At 42.4% G+C, this 20,519-nt stretch overlaps 1 protein-coding gene across 1 annotated transcript in view; it reads left to right on the top strand.

The window, feature by feature from the left end:
• The first annotated feature begins 7,500 nt into the window (after positions 1 to 7,500).
• LOC113406336 (EF-hand domain-containing family member C2-like) overlaps positions 7,501 to 20,519 on the top strand; it is a 90,289-nt gene continuing 77,270 nt past the window's right edge. Inside the window, exons 1-2 of the mRNA XM_026650573.1 lie at positions 7,501 to 7,579; positions 15,732 to 15,920. Of these exons, the coding sequence (XP_026506358.1) occupies positions 7,538 to 7,579; positions 15,732 to 15,920 (231 nt within the window). The 5' untranslated portion in view covers positions 7,501 to 7,537. The remainder of the gene's footprint in view (positions 7,580 to 15,731; positions 15,921 to 20,519) is intronic.

The raw sequence follows: 20,519 nt of genomic DNA, 5'->3' as shown, positions 1-20,519 counted from the left end.
TTCTTCCCCTCATCTGGTCACCCTATCTGCAGCTGGCATAGGCAGTATGGCTGGGAGAAGGGGATTATGGTCCATGTGCCGGTGCTCTTTCCGACAGCTATATCGTAGATGCTCCAATTACTTGAAGATTTTGCAAACATGAAGGATATATAGATTAAATGCATTCTTGGGACCTAGTTCTCCACCCATGTACACTGGTGTGAATCAAGTGTAACTTCATTGAAGGGAATGGAATTACTTCAGTGTAAAACCAATATAAATGAGAGGAAAATCAGGCCCTTTGTGACAAAATGCCCAAGTGGTGAGTAGTTTTGTTCAGAGCAGATCAGTAGATCATAGTTTGAATATTGAATATTTTCAAATTTGCTTGAAAAACAGTCCCAATACAGAGTAGAATCACTATGTTTCTCTTTTCAACATGGTAATAATATATTGTATTTTTTTTTTTTTTTTAGCTCTTTGGCTTCCTTTCTGCCTTCTTCCTCCTTGTACTATAGAACAAATGTAGTGTCTGATGTATATTCGCCATTATAAGTCTCTGTTGCTGTCAGGATGTACAATTAATTTAATATTACTATCCTTTGTCATTAAAATCTTCATTTAATACAAAGATTTTATTCAAAAATATTTTCTTTTAACACTTTTTCAGTAATGGTACTAATAAATTTGTTTTTGTTTTGGCCATATTCTCAAATGAATATAAAAAGTGAGGAACAAAAGATAGCCATGATGAATCAATCTCAAAGAAAACTTGATGTGGTAACAGAATCAATGGTTCTAGACAGGATATATTGCTCCTTCACTTCACACAGCAAAATGTGACTGAAGAGTAGATGGAAAATGCTTGCAATGGTGTGTTTTGTTCTTACAGAGGAACTGTCTAGCAGCAGTTCTCAAACTGTGTTTCAGGACCCCAAAGTGCGTTACAACCATAGCGCCGACTCCATGGGTGCTCCGGGGCTGGAGCACCCATGGGGAAAAATTAGCGGGTGCTCCGCACCCACCGGCAGCCAAGCTCCCCTGTCCTTGCCACCTCCTCCCCCCCGCATGCACGCTGCGTGCCCACTCCTCCCCCTCTCTCCCAGCGCTTCTCTCCCCCCCCCAGCAGCTAACAGCTGTTTTTTTGTTGTCAGAAGGGGGTCACAGTGCAATGAAGTTTGAGAACCCCTAAAACAAAGCATATGCTTCCCTCACCTGTTACAACATGTAGGCCAAGAGAAAAGTCCTAACTGTGCTGAGTAATTGTGCAGGATGAGGGATGATGTGGAGGGAAAGCAGTAATTCTCTACGTGTTCCCCTCCACAGCTGCCTCTGGCCTCTCCAAGGCCACTATGCAGGAGCTAATTTCCATGTAGCTAAGAAAAGCTTGGCCAGAATGTGGGGAAGAAGTCATGGGACTGTTCACTGTGGATGTTCCCTTGTTAGTGAATTGTACTTTGCAATGATGTCATCTGATACAATAGTAAGGGCTCAGGCATTTTTATCACCATGTGGTCTAATCTTGCTCTGTGTTGTGTTAGATGACATGGTAGCAAAAAGGTCTGAATCCTGTCTACAGTATGACTTCCACTCTTACTACCTCTGATGGAGGAGCTACACCAAAGGTGAATTATGGCTGCCAGTTTTCCTAGTTAGATGCACGAAAGAAGTAGGAAGAAGTGTGAGTGCCTTTTGGGCTATAGCTGTGTGAGTCAGACTTCCATTGCTATCTGGAAGGCAAGAACAACACAGATCTTGTCTTCATTGGAAATTTAGATCAAGTTAAACCCAACATTGTGGGTTCCTGTTAACTAACGGGATGTTAAACACACTTTTGCAACCAGTGTAGATTCATACAAGTTGTGTTTAACAACATGTCAACTGGTTGCGGTTAAATGTATAGTTCCATGACCATCTGACACAATATTAAACACAACAGTCCCTGCCTATATTGGTTGCAAAGTCTGTTTGACATCATGTTAGTTAACATGTCACCTCAAAGTCATGTTCTAACATGACCTAAGTTTCCAGTGAAGACAAGCCCACAAAAGCAACAAGGAAACCCATATATAGCCTGAGATCTGAAGGGTGTTCCCTGGGTATCCCTGTAGGTCTCTGGGTGAATGAAAAATCCTAGCTGGGAATATTTCTCCTGGGCTCCTGCTCTATCCAGAAGTCAGGGGAGTGGCAGCTTTTTGAAAGTCCTGCAACTTTGGGGGCTGTGTTTCCATTCTGTGCATTTTTACACAGGAAGAGAAGCATACGGCCCACAGTAAATAACATGTTTATGCAGAGTGTTAATTGTGCTAAGTATGGCTTTCAAAACCTCACTTGAAATTTACTTATGATTTTTAATAGGATGCTGATAATACTGTAGCATAAAACCATCTCTTGTTGCTTGTGACAGATGAAAGCACACATTCCTCCAGTTACAGAGAGGAAACTGAGTTTTGTACAATTTCAAAATATTTTTACAATCTGATGTCACCTAGCAGCTCTGTGTTCTTGAGGAACCAGGGCGCAGTACCCAGCCTGTCTGACTCACAAAAGACCTTTCACCCTTCCGCCCCCCACCAGCCTCTGCTTGAACCAAAACCGATCAGAAGAAAGACTTACAAAAAGCAATGAAAAGGCAGTGAAAGACATACCTAAACCACTGGGATAAAGGTGACAGGATTAAGGAAACTCCCCTAGCCTCATTTGCATCGAAGATGGGACAAGGAGGCATCTCCATTAGCATACAGAATGGAGAACAGAGATTCTAAGGCAAGAACCGCACGGAACTCTGGGACCAGAAAAGCAGGGAAGCACTGCATGATGGGGGATCTCTGCTCCAGGTGTTAATGAACCCATGCCTGCATACACTCTGCTCAGTAGCTATTCAGACCAATTCTAGTAATAAATACTTTATTATATCCAAAATAGTGAACCTCCCTGATTGCATTGTGAGCTCCCTCCAAGGAACACCGCCCATAGCCAGGAATGATCAGCTCCCATTTTCTAGCCTGAACAAAACAACTTTGGTATACTCCCTTGAGCCATCAGTTTATGCATAAACAAATCTAGTGTTCTCCCTTGAACCATTGTTGGTTCTCTCCAAAAAACCCCTACCCATGCTCAAGTAAGTGTTCTGATACCTGGATCCAAAATCTGCATCAGTTCCATTGGGACTTCATCTTCTCCTGACTGATCGTGCTGGGCGCTCTGCCTGTCTCCAGCACTCCGGACCCTCAGCTACCACCATCACCTGGGTCCCCTGATTGATTCAAGCTTCACGGAGTGGTGAGAACCCAGCTTTCTCTCTCTCTCTCTCTCTAGGTATAGCCTTCTGACCCTGACTTGTGTGATCAGTTATAGTTTTCTAAACCTGAATTTTATAATCAAATTTAAGTTAGATTTAATATTATAACTGTTTTGTTTGTTTGGCTCCCCTATGGTTATTACCTGGCAATAAATAACTTTAATGATTAAGCTGGTTGCTTCTCTCTCTCTCTCCCCTTCCCCCCGGGTGATTTTTGGTTTCCTCATTCACTCTGCAGCAACGCTTCTCGTACCTAAGCTAAAAGATCACTGCAGCGCCCAAAAATCCTGTGTGGTTTGCTCATCAAGTGGGTTACTACCAGAACAATTGTAACGTGAAAGTGGGGATAGGGACGTGCTGAACCTGGGACATATGAGGGTGGCAGATTAAAAGTGCTGCTCGACCCAGCCTGCTCAGGCATACTCTATTCCAGTACGGTGCCCAGGGCATATGAGCGTGACAGCTTGGAGATGGTGTTCGACCCAGCATACTGAGTCCAGGGACATATAAGGGGTCAGCTTGGGAATGCTGATTAACTCGGTCCTCTCAGATGCGCTCTGCTAATGTGTGTGTGTGTTTGTCTGATTCTGGGGCTGGACGACCCCAGCCCTGGGAAACCTAGGTCCTGCAGGATAGCTCCATTGGGAGGGAACTTGCAGCAGGGAGAAGTAGAGCTCCATCTGAGAACACAAGTGACACAAGCAGTACATTGATAGAAGTAAAGAAACCCTCCCACCCCACCCCCAGAAGAGTAACTCTAATAAATGAGCATACCCCAAAGTAATGGGCAAAGCTGGTAACACTGACGATTTGAAATGATAAAGTTAAGGACATTATTTCAAAAGTAAAGTATATAGGAGGAAAGTTTGCATTTCTGCTTATTTGTCTTGGATCCAATAGGGCTTTAATAACACCGTGCATGGACTATGAGAAAGGGACTGAGAGACTTTTTCTGTTGGACCATATGAACTGGAACCATAAACTCACTGAACGTTAATTCTCACCAAATGAGGGTCAATCCATCCTCATCATCGTATCCACTTATTATACTCCACACCTGAACATAGCCATTATATGAACACATACCCTCATATCTCAATGTCTGTACTTTGACCCATCAACCTTTTACCCCTAATTGGGGATATTGCAGATTATGTATTCCTTATGCCATCTGATCTTAAACTGAACTTCGCACCCCTTGATAATCTGTACGTTATTCCCTGATAACCAGAAACTCTATGCTTAAACTCTGTACCTTTCACTTTTTTTTAAAATCATCTTAATAATGGCAGGAGTCCATGCTGATGGAAAAGCCATGCTCACTTCTGTATTTTCACACTTTTATAGAATTGTCCCTACCTAATTTAGGATAAACTCTGCAGTACTTTCTCAATTCTTTCTGAGTTGAAAACCGAGGTATTAAAAGGTATTTTACTAATGTAGTAATATCATTTCATCAGCCTATTGGTCAATACAACAAGTGTCCTTGAATAGTTATTTATGAAATTGCACTAGTCCATTTAAGCTTTCCCTGTGGTTAACTTATGTAGTATGGGACGGGGGTCATCATAACTGCAAAAGAGACTGAACAGACAACTCTATTTTGCTCAGATATTTAAAAAAGCAGAAATAATTTCTCACCATGAATTAACAGTGAAATGTATTTGAAAGTAGAACTTTTAATTGGCTTCTCTGAGCCCATTTTTGATAGTGGCCCTCTTGCTTTCAAACAGGATTTATGATGCTGGATCTATGGAAGTGTAAAGAAGCTTCTGTGCTAGTTCAATAAACACAAAAAGAACAGGAGCATATTGGCATGTAAGCTTTCCAAGATGCTTTGTGTCAATGTCCTCCAGACCCTCTCTTTCAAATGAAAGCTACTAACATTGAAAGTTTTGCTGCTTGAGTATACACAGTGTTTCCTGAGGACTAGACAGATAAATAAAAGGTAAAGACACATTAAAATGGATATAGAAGGTACATGTATCTCAGGGATGTTCTTAGAACTTCAGGGTTCAGAGTGGTAGCCGTGTTAGTCTGTATCAGCAAAAAGAACGAGGAGTACTTGTGGCACCTTAGAGAAAGGGGTTAGTCATATGAGTGGTACAGGTGCTACATACACAGAATGGCCCCTTCAAAATGTGTACAGCTCTTTGTAAAACTTTTTCGAAACTAGAGGTGGTGACAAAACAGGTTATTTCCCCCAGGGAAAAATTCAACTTTTCTGCAAAAAATCAAAAACTGAAATATTTCTACCAACAACCAAAGTAATTTGATTAGGAAATGCTGCTGTGGGGAATGTTTGAGTTGTTGTTTGGGTGCCTCATGTTCCCATTTTTCTCTATAGGCTGGGCTCCCTGATCAGACAATATCTCCTGTAATACCCCATGGTCTTCTTCCCTCCTGCTGAAGGAAGGCAGTGCATTATGGGAGTCTCATGACTGTGGTGCACCATGAGAACTGCAGAGTCTCACCCATGGAGAATACAGATATGAAGCAACTGAACTACAGTGCCCTTGAGGCACTGTGGTGGCAGCATATCAGAATCAAAAATATTTTTTTTTGGCTAAAATATTTCAGGTATTGGCCAAAAATCAAAATCTTTTTGGATTTAGGCTGTCCAGTTTTTTTTTAATTAAAAATTGAAATCTGCTGTGGAAAGCAGAACTTTCTGTAAAAAAAAAAATTAGTCAAAAATCCAAATTTCTGTGGAAAAACAGTTTGGACGAAAAAGTTCTAGACCATCCATATGTGAAACACACGGACAGACAGGCCGTTCAGCTGCTGCTTTTCTGGACTATGTTTTGGAGGTGCACTGAGCATCCAGAATGCCCTGAAGAGGGTGTCCTATTTACAGGGGAAAATTAAACCTCCCTTGGACACTATCAGCTTAGTTTGTGCTCAGAACCCTGCTTGCCACTACTTATAGTGAAGTTCTTGAGTAAAACATTATTATGATGTTTTTCTTTTTAATTTCAGTGAAAACAGTTTAAAAATGAGGAGTACTTGTGGCACCTTAGAGACTAACAAATGTATTTGGGCATAAGCTTTTGTGGGAGCTCCCTGGTCACTCAATTACAGACCTAAAAGTCGCAATACTCCAACAAAAAAACTTCAAAAACCGACTCCAACAAGAAACTGCTGAATTGGAATTAATTTGCAAACTGGACACCATTGAATTAGGCTTGAATAAAGTGGATTGGTCATTACACAAAGTAAAATATTTCCCCATGCTAATTTTCCCCCCTAGTGTTACTCACACCTTCTTGTCAACTGTTGGAAATGGGCCATCCTGATAATCACTACAAAAGTTTTTTTTCTCTTGCTGATAATAGCCCACCTTAATTGATTAGGCTCGTTATAGCTGGTATGGCAATACCCATTTTTTCATGTTCTCTGTGTATATATATCTTTCTACTGTATTTTCCACTGCATGCATCCAATGAAGTGGGTTTTAGCTCATGAAAGCTTATGCCCAAATAAATTTGTTAGTCTCTAAGGTGCCACAAGGACTCCTTCTTTTTGCTGATACAGACTAACAGGGCTACCACTCTAAAAAAAGTTTTAAAATGTTTACGTATTGCCATGTAATCCTGGAAATGCAAATATCGGGGCATGGGACCAGTGCATGGGAAGCAGAAAGTGAAAACCACTGAGCTAAATTTCATGCACAAGTACTCCTGTTCTTTTTGCGGATACAGACTAACACGGCTGCTACTCTGAAAAATGGTCAGAACTGTGTAACATGCAAGATCAAACAAAAAAAGTAGGAGATTCTCTTTTTAGGCCAGGGGGTGGGTTTTGCACCTTCCTGGGGGCCACGTTTCCAAGCTTTTCTCCACAGCCACCAGGGGAAAACAGGCGGAAATGCCGCCCTGACCCCCTCACTCCGGCAGCTGGCGCTTTAAGGGAAGCACCCTGCCACCCGCTACAAACCCCGGGGAGTCCCCGGCCCGGGGAAACGAAAAGTGGGAGCCCAGGCGGCTGAGCACCGGGTCCACACGGGCGGGGCAACCCGCAGGCGCACGTGCAGTGACCGCCCCGAGCCTGCAGGGGGCAGCCGAGAGCAGGCACTCCTCGGCCGGGCCCCGCCCCGATGCCATGACACCTCCCCCTGTGATGTCAAACGCACGTCTCTAGGCAACAGAATCCCAAACAGCGCGTTCACGTTCCCTCTCCGCCTGGCAGCGCGCGGGGCCCGTGTCCGGGCAGCAACACCAGCCCCGGAGCGGCGCCGGGCTCGAGACCGGCACGAGCATGGCGCTACCGCTCCTGCCCGGGAACTCCTTCAACCGCAGCGTGAGTGACAGCGGCAGCCCCGCGCCAGAGACCCCGCCCCCCGCCGCATCCTGTGCCCCCGCCATCCGCACAGCCGCCTGCGCCCCCGCTCCTAGCCCCCCCCCGTCCTTTGCCATCCCCACCGCCCCCTGCTCCTAGCAACCCTGCATAGCCCCATTCTGCACTCACCTCCCCTACAGCTAGCCCCTTTGCACCCCTACCCCTCCTGTCTCCTTCCCATAGCAACCCTGTGTCTCCCCAGTGCCCCTAGTACCTCCCACCCTGCACCCCTTGCATAGGTCTTTCACCAGCAACCCTGCATAGCCCCCCTGGCAACCTCATATAGCCCCTACCACTCTGCATAGCCCCTCTCCTGTACCCCCTTGCACCTAGCAACGCCTGCCCCAGAGCCCCTTGTATCAGCAGTCCCACTCAGCCCCTTCACCTGTACTCTTTACCCGTCACACTTACCCTTCACAGAGTCCCTACCCCTGTCCCAGCACACCTAGCAACCGCACAAGCTCCTTGGTCTGCACTGCTTCTACCTTCTGGTACCCTCACACACCTCCTTGTAGCTCCTGCACCTAGCGACCCATCCTGCACCCCTCTTCTGGCACCTGCCCCATGAATCCAACAACCCCCAGATATTCTTTCTAATCACCCCCCACCTACCCACACACTCCCAGCTCCCCCCCTTTGTTCCCCTCTATATGCTCCCTAGGTATCTCCCCACCATACTGCCCAATCTACCATGCAGGTGTCTGATGTCTTTGTTTTCTCATGTGCCGGGAAATAGGGATAATGATACTTGGCTCCCTTGGTAAAAAGCTTTTGAGATCTACTGATGAAAAATGCTATGAAAGAGACAAGTGTTGTTGTTGCTCCCCTTCAACTTACCTCCCAAGTGCACCCTAATGAACCCCAGGCTCCCCCAATATTCCTCCACAACATACCCTTCAGCATTATCACTTCCAGTATGCTCTCTCAATATACACAAGTATAGCTCTTGATTGAACTCAAGATGTGATTGCTTCACCCTATCTCTCTTATACTTATCATGTTCCTAGAAACCCATACATTTGAAATGACTGTGCTTATTCCAGGGGAGAAGGGAGGGTAGGTCTAATTTTCAGAAGATTGTTCAAAAATAAATGTTTATTGCCGACATCAGGCGTTGGCAGTGTTTGCACCTGATGAACTGCTGCTATGAACATGGTCTAGCAGCAAGTGTAGATGAGGACAAACACAACATGTGTCCTTGTCTATACTTGCAGGTAAATCATGTTTCAGCTGTACCTGTTGTCAGCAATAGTTATTTTTCTCTTGTGTATATGAGGCTTTGCTTCCAATACACTTATCTTCACTGGCCTTGTCTCCACTGGAGAACTATATAGTGCGTGATTAAAATATTAGTCTTGGCCCACATGTAAGTGGTATACTAGTGTCCACACTATCAATAATATTTCACTTGCACTTATCTCTGCATCCACACACAGCTGTAAAATAAGCACATTGCCCTCAGGGGTCAGTGATAGGAGGACTAATTGTCATATACAAACTAGTTTTAGTGCTTCTCATGTTCATGAACACTGTAATATTGAAAGTTAGCATTGACTAAGAATAACTCTATTCAGACTTGCTTATAGTAGAGCAAACAAAAAAGATATAAAGCATGCCTTTAAAACATTTGTAGCAAATCTGGGACTTTCTGGAGGTGGATGGGGGGAACTGACCTCTAGTGCATCAAAAAAATCTCCAATGTAGGTACATCATGGGTGCTTTTTTCTGCTTCCATTGAAGTCAATGGCAAGACTCCTATTGAATTATTTGGCAGCAGGATTGGGCTCCACAGTAGTTGTGACAAGCAGAGTTAACTTAAATTCTGGAGTTTGCCACCTCCCCATTACACATTTATTGAGCAAAAGTGAAATAGTGTTACATTTATAACATTTCTTCTTTTTGAGAGTTTAAGTCAAAAATGAACATATTTAGCAAGCAAGGAAGAACTGAGTAACCAACCAGTAGTTTTTAGGACAGTTTGAACTTTGTTTATTTATGTAACAAAGGAAAATGGAGAGACAAATACAGTTTAAAAAAAATCAAAACCAGGACACTTCAGGGATAAACAAAGTTAAGAATGATAATTCATCATTCATAGCTGACAACAGCATTCTTTATATAGTTCCATAAGTATTCATGGCTGTTTGTAAATATGTAGAAGGACAAGGTTCTTACCATGAACTCTAAAATAAAAGAAAATAGAGTTTAGGCAGCCACCACTTTTTCAAATCTGCCCATTAAGGATGGGGGAAATTTAAATAATAAATTAGTTGAATAGCACAAATATTATCAAATATTTTTGAATATCAGTAGGTAAATACTCAGAAGTGAGTGTGACAAAATGAAGTTCAGGTTCAAAGGCTAGAGAGAGAGAGTTAAATCTTTATGAGAATATTCTACTCAGTCGTGGCCTCATTCATCTATTTTGTAATCATTCTTCAGATATTTTGGGTGCTGGTTGTTATTGCTAGCTTGTGCTGTTCGCAGTGCCCTTTTCTCGGAGAAGACTAGGAGGTGGGACGGGGGTGGAAATCTCACTCTAAAATTTTTGTCATGAGCCACTTTATCTCAGCTGCTACAGTTGTTGGCCTATTGTGTTTAATTTTGTAATGAACTGGCTGGTGTGTATATGATTCCTCAGATACTCTGGTGATGAGTGCATTCAGAGGTGCTGGTGCACCCCGTGGCTTGAAGTGATTTCCATCATGTACAGGCTTTACAGTTTGTTTCAATGGCTCTCAGCACCCCTATGGTGCAAATAGTTCCAGCAACCCTGGATGCATTAGAAATACCTACATAGATGTGTACCATCACTATCCACTGGACGGAAGCAGAACTGCTCAATTGTGTGCTATACCTTCTTTCTAACAGAGGAGCTCCTTTTAGCTTAATCGGTAGAGGTCTCTGTTTTTGGGGAGAAATGTTAGGAGTTGTCTCTATTGCTTCTGTGAAGTTTTGAACAGACTTTGAGAACCATGAAGGTTCTACTTTATCACAGATTAGATACAGTACTTGGCTTTATATACTAGAGGTCCAGATAAGGAATATATATATAGAGTGTGTGTGAATATAATATATACATATGGTTAGAAGTCACTGAATTATATATACATGTATACATGCACACATATATATAGTCCAGAGAGAGCTAATTATAGGCATCATTTTCAAAAATTAAGTCACAGTTAGTACAAGACAGTACAGAAAACAACAGAGCCGGACTGTATCATGCTCATAGCACTAAGGTGGTCTTCCATTGCTATGCTTGCTGTAGTGTAGCAGTGATGCCCAATTTTGCTGGGAGGCATGTTTGTGGAGGTTGCTGCTTTTATATACTTTTATATACTATATGCAGACTAACAAAAAGGTTTGGACCATTCCTGCCACAGCTGCCTTCCATTCTCTTATCTTCACCATGAGAACAACAGGTGCAGAGCAGCAGCAGCAGTGTTCTGGATGTTTGTGGAGGTCGCTGCTTTTATATACTGGAAAAAACAAAAGCCACATTGGTTACCACTAGGAGCACTGCCACCAGTGTCTCATCTTTTGTGGAGAAATCTAGTTCCAGCAATAGCACCTATAAAGCAAGAAGGATTAGTGGCCTTGTCGTTGCTACTCCTGTTAGCTCTTGGCTTATTTTTTCCCCTGCTGTTAATTCCATCATTGCGCTTCTTGTTGCTGTTGTCAACACTACCACAAGGACCATTCTTTTCTGTTCCCACTGCTACCGATCTGTCAGTTACTATGCCTATGTGAAGGGCAAGAGGTGTGGATGAAGAGGTGAAAGTACCCATTTTATTTGATTTGTACATGCCTAATCAGGAAATTTGCCTAACTGGGATGTCTCTAAGGGGTACTGGTTGAACTTTGTGATAATTTATGGCAATTATTCTAGCTCAGTGGAGATGATGATTTTGTTAAAATTGGGGCGTATAAAATGATTTCATGATGCTTAGGTCTTTGTGTATGTCTCAGTCTCATTCTGGTTCTGTATTTGTCAACATTTATCTACCAGCAGCATTCAGTCCCTCCTTAGCTATGATACATCCAGAAAGGTTTAATCTCTGCTTGTTTCCTCTTTCCATATCAACTGTACACAATAGACTGCTAAAATGGACATCTCGCAGCTGCCCCTGTTGCTGGCACTTGGTAGGTAGCAGTCTCTGTCTCTGTTGCTGTCCCTGTCCTACTGTAAATAGTGCCTCCTCCCAACTTGGCAACTTCCTGGAAAACAGTATAACTACTGAAATGGCTTATTCTGTTAGTGGCCATTCTACTTAATTGGGACCAATGTCTAACCATTTGGGCATCCCAGTTAATTAGACTCAAGGATTATATATATATACACTTTATAAATACCTAAAGATAGATGTTACTGTATCCTAATGCCCCCTTTTCACTGGATGAAACAGCAGAACTAATAGAAACAGTGCAAGTTTTGATGTTCCATTTGCTGCAGAGGGTAGGATGATTTCTGGTAGAAATGGATCAGGAGGCATCGGAAGCTTGAAAAATTTACTGCTTGCAAAGGGAAAAGGGAGGAACTCTTCTCCCTGCCCCCTCCTTCTTCTCCTTTTTCTTCTAAGGCACTTATCATGCTCCATTGAAAAACGGGGGAAAATATATTGTGCAATTCCATTTTCCTGATCCTACTAAGGAGGCCAGGATTAATTAAGAACCAATGGTGTCTTAGTAGTAGTTATAGCAACAGGACAAGCAAGCACAGCTTCAGGAGCAGGAAGTCTCAAAGGCCAACTAGCATTGCTATTGTTAATGTGGTGGTTGATTTTTAATCCATGTAGAATGGCAGCATTTTGAGCTTCATATAGTCAGTGCCACACAAGCTGTAGGCAGACGCTTTAGGAATGTTGTTTGCTGGGACAGAAACTTGTGAAGCCTGACAGCTATGATCCATCTGTTGAATCATCTCTGTAATGGATGTCCCAATTTAGAGCATGAGAGGTATGCCCAAGTCCAGCAAAAAGAATGCACAAGCTGTTTCGAGTCCAGAAGGGGCAAGGAAAGTTGTGCGGTGGCATGCCTGGCACTATCTCCCTCTTCCTTCTCTGTCATCCTACTCTCCTGCTGTTAGTACTGTCCCATCTGCCTCCGCTCAAGGTAGCAGTACCATCACTTGTATTCTCTGTTCTCTTCTCCACTGGGGCTAAGGGCAAAAAAAAACCCAACCCCAACCTAAATCGGTGGTAGCAACATGAATGCCTATTATTGTTCCAATCATGCAGTGCTTTAATACCAAGATCAAGCACAGTTCCTCTCACCCCACCATGCAGCAGATCACACAGCTGAGATGATGACAGTGGACATGCAGCCCTTTTAAATTAGTGGGGTGAGGGAGAGAATGCTGGCTTTTAGCTGACCAATGAATTTTTGTTCCAAAAGTTTGAGATCCTGTTGAGATGCACCTTTTCTCAAACAGTTCTGCCTGGTACTTCTCAGAAGATCTGAAAGTGAGTTTACAGACCTTAGAAGAAGATGGCTGTGGAGGAAGGTCTCATCTTCTGTGCCACTAATGTTTGGAACAGCTCAAATTCCATGCATGCACCTCTGACTTCAACAGCTTACTGGAATTACCCCCAACGATGCTAATGTTGCTATTGTTACCACGACAATTGCTGCCTCATGCATTCTCTGCTACTTCTCCAATGTTGCCAACCTCAAGAGATCAAAAGTTGCCCCCCCCATCATGAAATTAAAAAAAAAAAAGATTACATTGTGTAAGGGGCATTTTGGACTGTCTTTTGATTTTTGAGCACCCCCTGCCCATTCCCAGCGTGTCTGTGTGACAATTAGTGCTGCCCACTCTCCCACGTGTACTGGGTAAGGGGATTTTGGCCCCTGCTGCAGGAGCTCTCACCTCCACATCTGCGTATCCCCTACCCAGCGATTAATCCTGTCCCCCCCCAGCCTCACCTCTGGTCCTTCTCTTCATTCCTCTTTTCCAGGCCTGCGGGGTGGGGACCCTCTCGCCCTTCCAGGCTGTTGGGGCAGGTCCAGGGACTCTTCCCACCCCTCTGCCCCTTCCCAGGCTCGGTGCTGCAGGGGGAGGGGGAGGATCAGAGGCGCTGTCCTGTCTGTGTTTCTCACAGTGGGGGGAGGGAGAGGAGCAGCATTGAGGTGCTGGGCTCTTTGTTCCCTCCTTCCTTCACCCCTCCTGAGAGTCCAGCAAGTGGAGGGGTGAGACCCTGCTGGCTTCCTGTAGGGCTGAACTTCACAAGGGGGCTGCAGCTTCTCACGTCATCGTGAGACAAGCGTTGGCAACACTGTAATCTCCAGTCAGTGCCACCAGAACTAGTGCATCACTGTTTCTTCATGTGATTCTCCCCAACAAATACCACACATCCCTAAACATATTGGATAGTCTGCAGGAAGTCTTGGATGGTACATGGCTAGAAAATGGTCAACTTAAATTTGGCTTCTTTGTTATAGCTGTAAGGTCTAACATGGTGAGAGAAATTGCCAATAGATATTGTGGCAACTTCTGTTGCTTTGCTCATCCCTCAGTTTCTTGGTCATCCATTATTTCCAGAGAGAACCTGAATGTCAGAGTGACGTCATTGCCACAGTGTACACCATAGGTATTCACTTCCAGTGTTTGCTTGCTTTGACCAACAAACTATATGTGTAAGGAGACCTTTGTTCTTTTCTTCCTTTCTTACTTAAAGGAACTTGCCGGCACATACACACTGTTTGAAAAGTTTATTGTTCGCAGAACCTTTTCAGGTTAGTTTGCTTCTAATAATGATTCTGCATATAACCATTTTTAAGTGTTCTTTATGTAGAACCCTCTACGATTTTGCAGCAGACAGTGGAAGATTCTTGATGGAATTTAATTATTGGGCCATTTGGTTTTCATATAAAAAGTTACATTTCCGGAAGAATTCCTATGGGAGCAAATCTTGATCACTTAACTTAACAATTTAAGACACAACTAAACAAAATAAAAACCAGACAGAACAACAGGAAAGCTATCTCAGGACAGGCTTGAGATACACAACACCTGGTTCTGAGAGCTGTTTTCCTTTACCTAGATAATATACTTCCCTCACTTATTGGCCACGCTTTTGTCAACTGCCTTTTTCTCCCCAGCTATTGCTTCAGTAATAGATGGGGAAAAAATAAGAAATATTAGATGTGTCAAAACTGGTGCTATTCTGTAGAGCCCTTTGGTCTAAATCAGCCATTTCTGCCTGCAAATTTCTCTTTTTAAATTCAGCTTTATTATATTTATTTCCCATTTGAACTCAAATGTAGAAAGTTTTCTCCTGCTCTGTATCTTCCACACGACCTTTCCCAATTTGGTGAGGAGCTGCTAAGGTAATAAAATAAGGAAACAGAACAAGAGAGCAGTTGACCAGCATCAGAAAAAAAAGATGGAGAACAAAAGTAGGAACCCCCCAACCCCAAACCTTTTACAAATAAATTGCCACACTGGATCAGACCTGTGGTCTGCCCGGTCTAGTGTCCCATCTGTGAAGATAACCAGCATCAGATGGCTTCAGAGGAAGATGCACTGTGTTATAAAGTAGTACTTCTTTAGTTGCTTTCATTCCTTGACCATGAACATGCTCCTTATACTCTTAAACAACACTTCACTTCTCACTGAACATATGGGCGTACATTCCTATTGCCAGAGGCAGGGACAGATCAGAAAGGAGAGATCTATTCACCCTTCTACAGGCATAGGGGCAACTGCACACAAGAAGATGAGGGAGGACCAGTGGAGTAATTTTTGTCCAACAGTTGGACGGAACAAGGAGCTGGTGCCACAGATGAGCACAATTCCTCCTCTCCCGAAATCCCCTCACTAGTACTGTGTCCTACATTTATACCATAAAAGTTTGTGTGTGTGTGTGCACTCAAATATATCAAGGATACAAATATAACACAAATATCCCTATCTGTAAGATGGGCATTGAGAATTGACCAGCTGGATTGATTCACTCAACTGGCAGCATTCTGGTTATGATATATTTTTAGAATTTCCATTTATGTTAAAATTAATTTGAGGGAAGTTTTTAAGCTGTTGATTTAAATACATCTTTTTATGATTATTTAGTAATGGCTTATTCTCTTTTATCCAATCTGTTTACAGCTAGGGAAAGAAAAGTTCCATAAGTCTCAGCATTGGGGTTACTGCAATAAAATTGCTATGTTGGTGGCAGAAGATAAACCTGGAATAGGAGGTGAACCTTTGCATGGACAAAAGCTGAAACCTAAATATAGTGTGTTTCCTAGAGGTGTGGGAAGTGATGCTCCTTCATGGGTAGCATTTGATAAACAGGTATGTAGAAGTTGATCTCTGTTATAAAAGTGTTTTTACAAATGGTTAATTTATGCTAAAAAAGTATAAGATCGGTAGAACCCAGTTAAAGAAAAAGAAAATATTTTCTGTGAAGCAATGGTTAACATTTATTTTTCCATAGTATTAAGCATAGCTACATTGATCAATATACTAACTGCAACTGTCTAAATAGTCCACCACAAAGCTCCTAACTGGGGTTTGGAGGGTATAGTGTGACTTCTGCAGGACATAAAGTATAAGGATGGACAATGATATATTTATTTTTAGTGAAATATATGGGGACCAAGAAATTATCTGGTTATCTTAAAAAATATCAGTGGAGCTCATAAATGAAGAGTTACAAGATGTAATTGATAACTTCTATCCCTGTCCAGCGGTGAGCTCTGTGTGGCTCAGAGACCCACTGAAACAGGGTTGAGGCTCTGATTCTACAAAGTAATCTGCCTGTCTAGACCTTTATGCCTGTGCGAAGCCCCATTGGGACTCCAGATGGGTGTAAGGGTCTGGTTGGATTGATTCGCTTTGTAGGTTTTGGAATTTAAACTATTATTTTTGTTTTTGTTTTGTAACGGAGTAGTGACATCCTTCAAATTAGCAAGTTATTGAAAAACCGTAATATTTGACAGTGTTACAAAATCAAACTGTCATTACGTTTGATGTTTAAAGTTATGTTATGTTAAAGTTAGGTTCTAGTGACAAAGGTCATTTTGCAGCATTTTGCCTCTTTTTAAAACAAATGGGACAGAAATATTGTGTGACAAAACTATTGTGGTGATTAAGTATTTGGAGGAATTTCTAATCTCTCAATTTCTGCTTTAAAATAAGTCATACAAGTAACTACAGTTAAAACACACATTCATCTCTTTGGTTAGCCAGCATCAATTATAAATTCATGCAGGGCCTCATCCTGCAAACACATACAAAAGCAACTTTATTCACGTTAGCTATTCCTTTGAAGTCAATAGCACTGCTCACAAGTAAACGTACTAATATGTAGAAGTGTCTATTGGTCCCTTAGTTTGTGAAAGTACTAAGGCCTCAGTCAATCCTGCAAACACCTATGCACATACTTAACTTAGTGCATGTGAGTTGTCCAAATGATTTTACTGGTACACTTCTACCCCGATATAACGCTGTCCTAGGGAGCCAAAAAATCTTACCACGTTATAGGTGAAACAGTTATATTGAACTTGCTTTGATCTGCCGGACTGCGCAACCCCGCCCCTCCCGGAGCACTGCTTTACCGCGTTATATCTGAATTCGTGTTCTATCGGGTTGCGTTATATCGAGGTAAGGTGTACTACACATGTGTGCATGTATGCAGGCTTGAGACCCAAGTTTATGAAATAAGGCTGTAAACTACATATTGCACTGTAGCTCACATGCAGGGTGAACACTGCATCATTTTCAGACTTGTAGTTAAATAAACTAGATAAACTATTTAAATTTTGACTTTTAATTTTTTGGTTTAAAATATTCCGCTTTTGCCCATTTCTTCTTGTTTAGTAGCTTTCCTCAAGATCTAATAATCCAATTAAAATGGAAAGAAGGGAATGTGTAGTACTTCATTTAACCAATTTAATAGTGAAGAAACAGGTTTTTACGGTTTTCAACATTCAGTAGGAAGTAAGAGATTAAATGTTCACATAAATGGGGTAAGAGTTCACAAATGAGACATTTTATGCTTGAAACATTACTCATAATTTGTCCATCTAACTATACTATCAGGTAGGCCAAACTAAATGATGTTTCCAGGTGCCCCACAGAGTTTGTTGAATCTCTGTTCCTGTTTGTTGTTGTTGTTGTTTTTGGTATAAAACTTTTATTAGCTTTAATTAAAGAAAGAGGACAGATACTCACTAAATTCATATATTAAACAGGAGTCTGCTGTTCTGTTGCTATCAGGAATATAAAATTCCCCAAAGTTGAGGGATTTGGAGAGGCAGATGTGTATTATCCTCCCTTTTCCTTTGGTATTGTCACAGCCAGGTCATGCGCAGCCAGACCTAGTAGTCAGAGCCAGAGTCCACAGTCGTGAGACAGGAGTTAGCTGGATCAGGATACCATAAGATCTGAGGCAGGAGACAAACTGGAGGTTAGAACCATAAGGCAGGAACTAAAGTCAGGCCGGGTCAGGATACCAGGGAGTTAGAGGCAGGAACCACAAGTCTGATACCAAGAGTCAAGCTGGGTCAGGATGCCAGGAAATCAAGCCAGGGTAGTAGGCGCAGAAGGCACACAGTCCAGAGAAGGGTGAACCCAGTTCAGACAGCTTCCTGTTCCTGCTGCTGACTTAGGGCCAGCCGGCCAATCGGTCCTCTGGGTTGGAGCCTCATAGTGGGGCTGGGCTTCATGGCTCCCAGGTAGGCTGTTGCCAGCAGGCTGCCAAGTGGAGGGTTAGAGCATGACTGCTCCCATAAACCTTGCAAAGCCCCGGGGGTCATGACAGATATTATCAGTTGTATGTTTCCATTTCTTAGTTACTGGCAGACTGCTTTGCTTAAGCACAGTACATTAAGTAAACTGAAACTGCATCCTAGTTAATGGGTAAAATAGCATACGTGTCACTGAGTATGAATTTCACGCTGCAACTGCAGATTTGTAGTTCACTTTTATAGCTATTGTGTGTATCACTGTGATAGATTGACTACCAAAATATTTTAAGACCTTTAATATCCAATAGAAAAAATTAGTTATTTGATTTGTCACCCTAAATTGTGTTTATTCTTAAAGCGCTTATGTGATTTTTTTTTTTTTTTTTTATTAAAACATAACTTGTCATTTTTCAGTTTAAGGCAATCTCCTTTTCTCCTCCCCTCTACCCTCCTTTCTAAATGATTTTGCATTATTGAAAAGGATGACTTAGCAATTACATATATTTCAGTCTTACAAAGCATAAGCATATTCATATGCAAAGGTATAAAGAGAAACAATGTTTGTGGAGCAAAAAGCTTAATTGATCAAACTATTTTAACAAAGTAAAAAAGCAATTGTGCTTATGAGTACAGTAATTAATCGTTATTTAGGACCTGATCTTGCATAGAGGTCCTTGCATGTGGGGTCTTCCATCTAGACAGATTCCCATGGGGGTCCGTGAGATTCCATTTGGGCACAAGGGACCAACTGCATGGATTCCTGTGCGGATCAGGGCATTAATGTGTAGAGGTGTGTCAGCACATAATGCATCCCATTATTATGGGGCCATGACTGTGCCCCAGAGGTAGGCTTGCAAATAGTCTTCTCATTATAAACCCTGTACTTAGCCTAATCACATCTGTTTAATCAAGAAGCTGAAAATTTGACATGCTTACTCTATGGCAAGAGGAGTTTATTTTGCCAAGTGTGAAGGGTCTAGATAAAACTGGTTTTCAGTAAGAAGCAAGTAAAAATTCCCCCTACTTTTATAATATAACAAAAATAACTAATACTTTTTGGAGTGCCTATAACGGAAATATTAACTTAGTTTTGCTCCTCCCTGGAACAATGATGCTCCTGGGGGTTGGTAGTGGAATGTCTCCTTTGGGCACTTACAAGCTCTGAGAAGAAGGGCGCTCTGTAGAAATATGCTGTCCAGATGGGGCGGAGGGGAGGGGATAAAATCTCTCGTCTGTTCTCCATGCTGATGTGTCTGAAGCACCATGCCTCCAAAAGTCTCCTCATTTAAGAAGCAACTTTGTCTCAACAGGACCCCTCCCAAAAAGGCAGATAATTCTTTATGTGTACCACTCCTGGAGGATTCGGCAAGTCAAGGCAGAATCTTTCTTTGCCCTATGCTATTACCAACCTTTCCCTCTTTAGCCGTAGTTAATGGAACATTGTATGAGTTACAGGAAAAAATAGAAAATGATGGAACCATGACTTCAAAGAGTCCCATGACAGAAGTACTTTTCTACTAAATGTACGAGACAAGGGTTTTTCTGGCACACAGAACACACTACTGTGTAAAGAACTGAATGGGATGGGAGGACATACCAGCCACTGGCAGCCTCATGGTCCAGGCGCCCTGCACAATCAACTTGGTTCCAGCTTTATTTAAGTGGAAGTACAAGCACTGGTTTTCTAGAGAAGCTTGAGTGGAGAATAACTGAGGCAGAGAGGCTTGAAGGCTTGGAAAGGGATAGGTTCTGGAGGGCTGTAGGGAATGTCAGGAATGAAGCTGGGGATGACACTTCCTCCAGGGAGCGGAAAGAGAGGATGGGGGAATAGTATCTACCCAAACCATTCTCTGGTTCTTACCTCACCCTCATCCCTCCTTGGAGGAATTCTCATTCATCATTTAACATGCCTTCTTTGAGATGTTAGCTATACATGTGTCAAGCAGCCCAGTCACCTCCCATGGTTATTCTTGCTACAGAGATAAGATTTAAGCTTCTAGAGAATTAATACCATATATACTTGTTCATAAGCTGAATATTTTTGGTAAAAAAGTGACACATCAAAGAGCGGAAGTCGGCTTATAAATGGGTCTACACCAAAATTTGATGATTTTAAACTCTATGGAATCATTGAATTGAATATCTAATACATTGTCGTTTTGTTTACCTGGAGCGTCTGCAGGCATGGAGCCCCTCAGCTCCC

The sequence above is a fragment of the Terrapene carolina genome, unplaced genomic scaffold (genome assembly GCF_002925995.2).
Source record: "Terrapene carolina triunguis isolate 2854851 unplaced genomic scaffold, T_m_triunguis-2.0 Scaffold26, whole genome shotgun sequence".
NCBI classification, from domain to species: Eukaryota; Metazoa; Chordata; order Testudines; family Emydidae; genus Terrapene; species Terrapene triunguis.
Note: the sequence above shows the minus strand (reverse complement) of the source record. Positions and strands in the feature narration are given on the sequence as shown.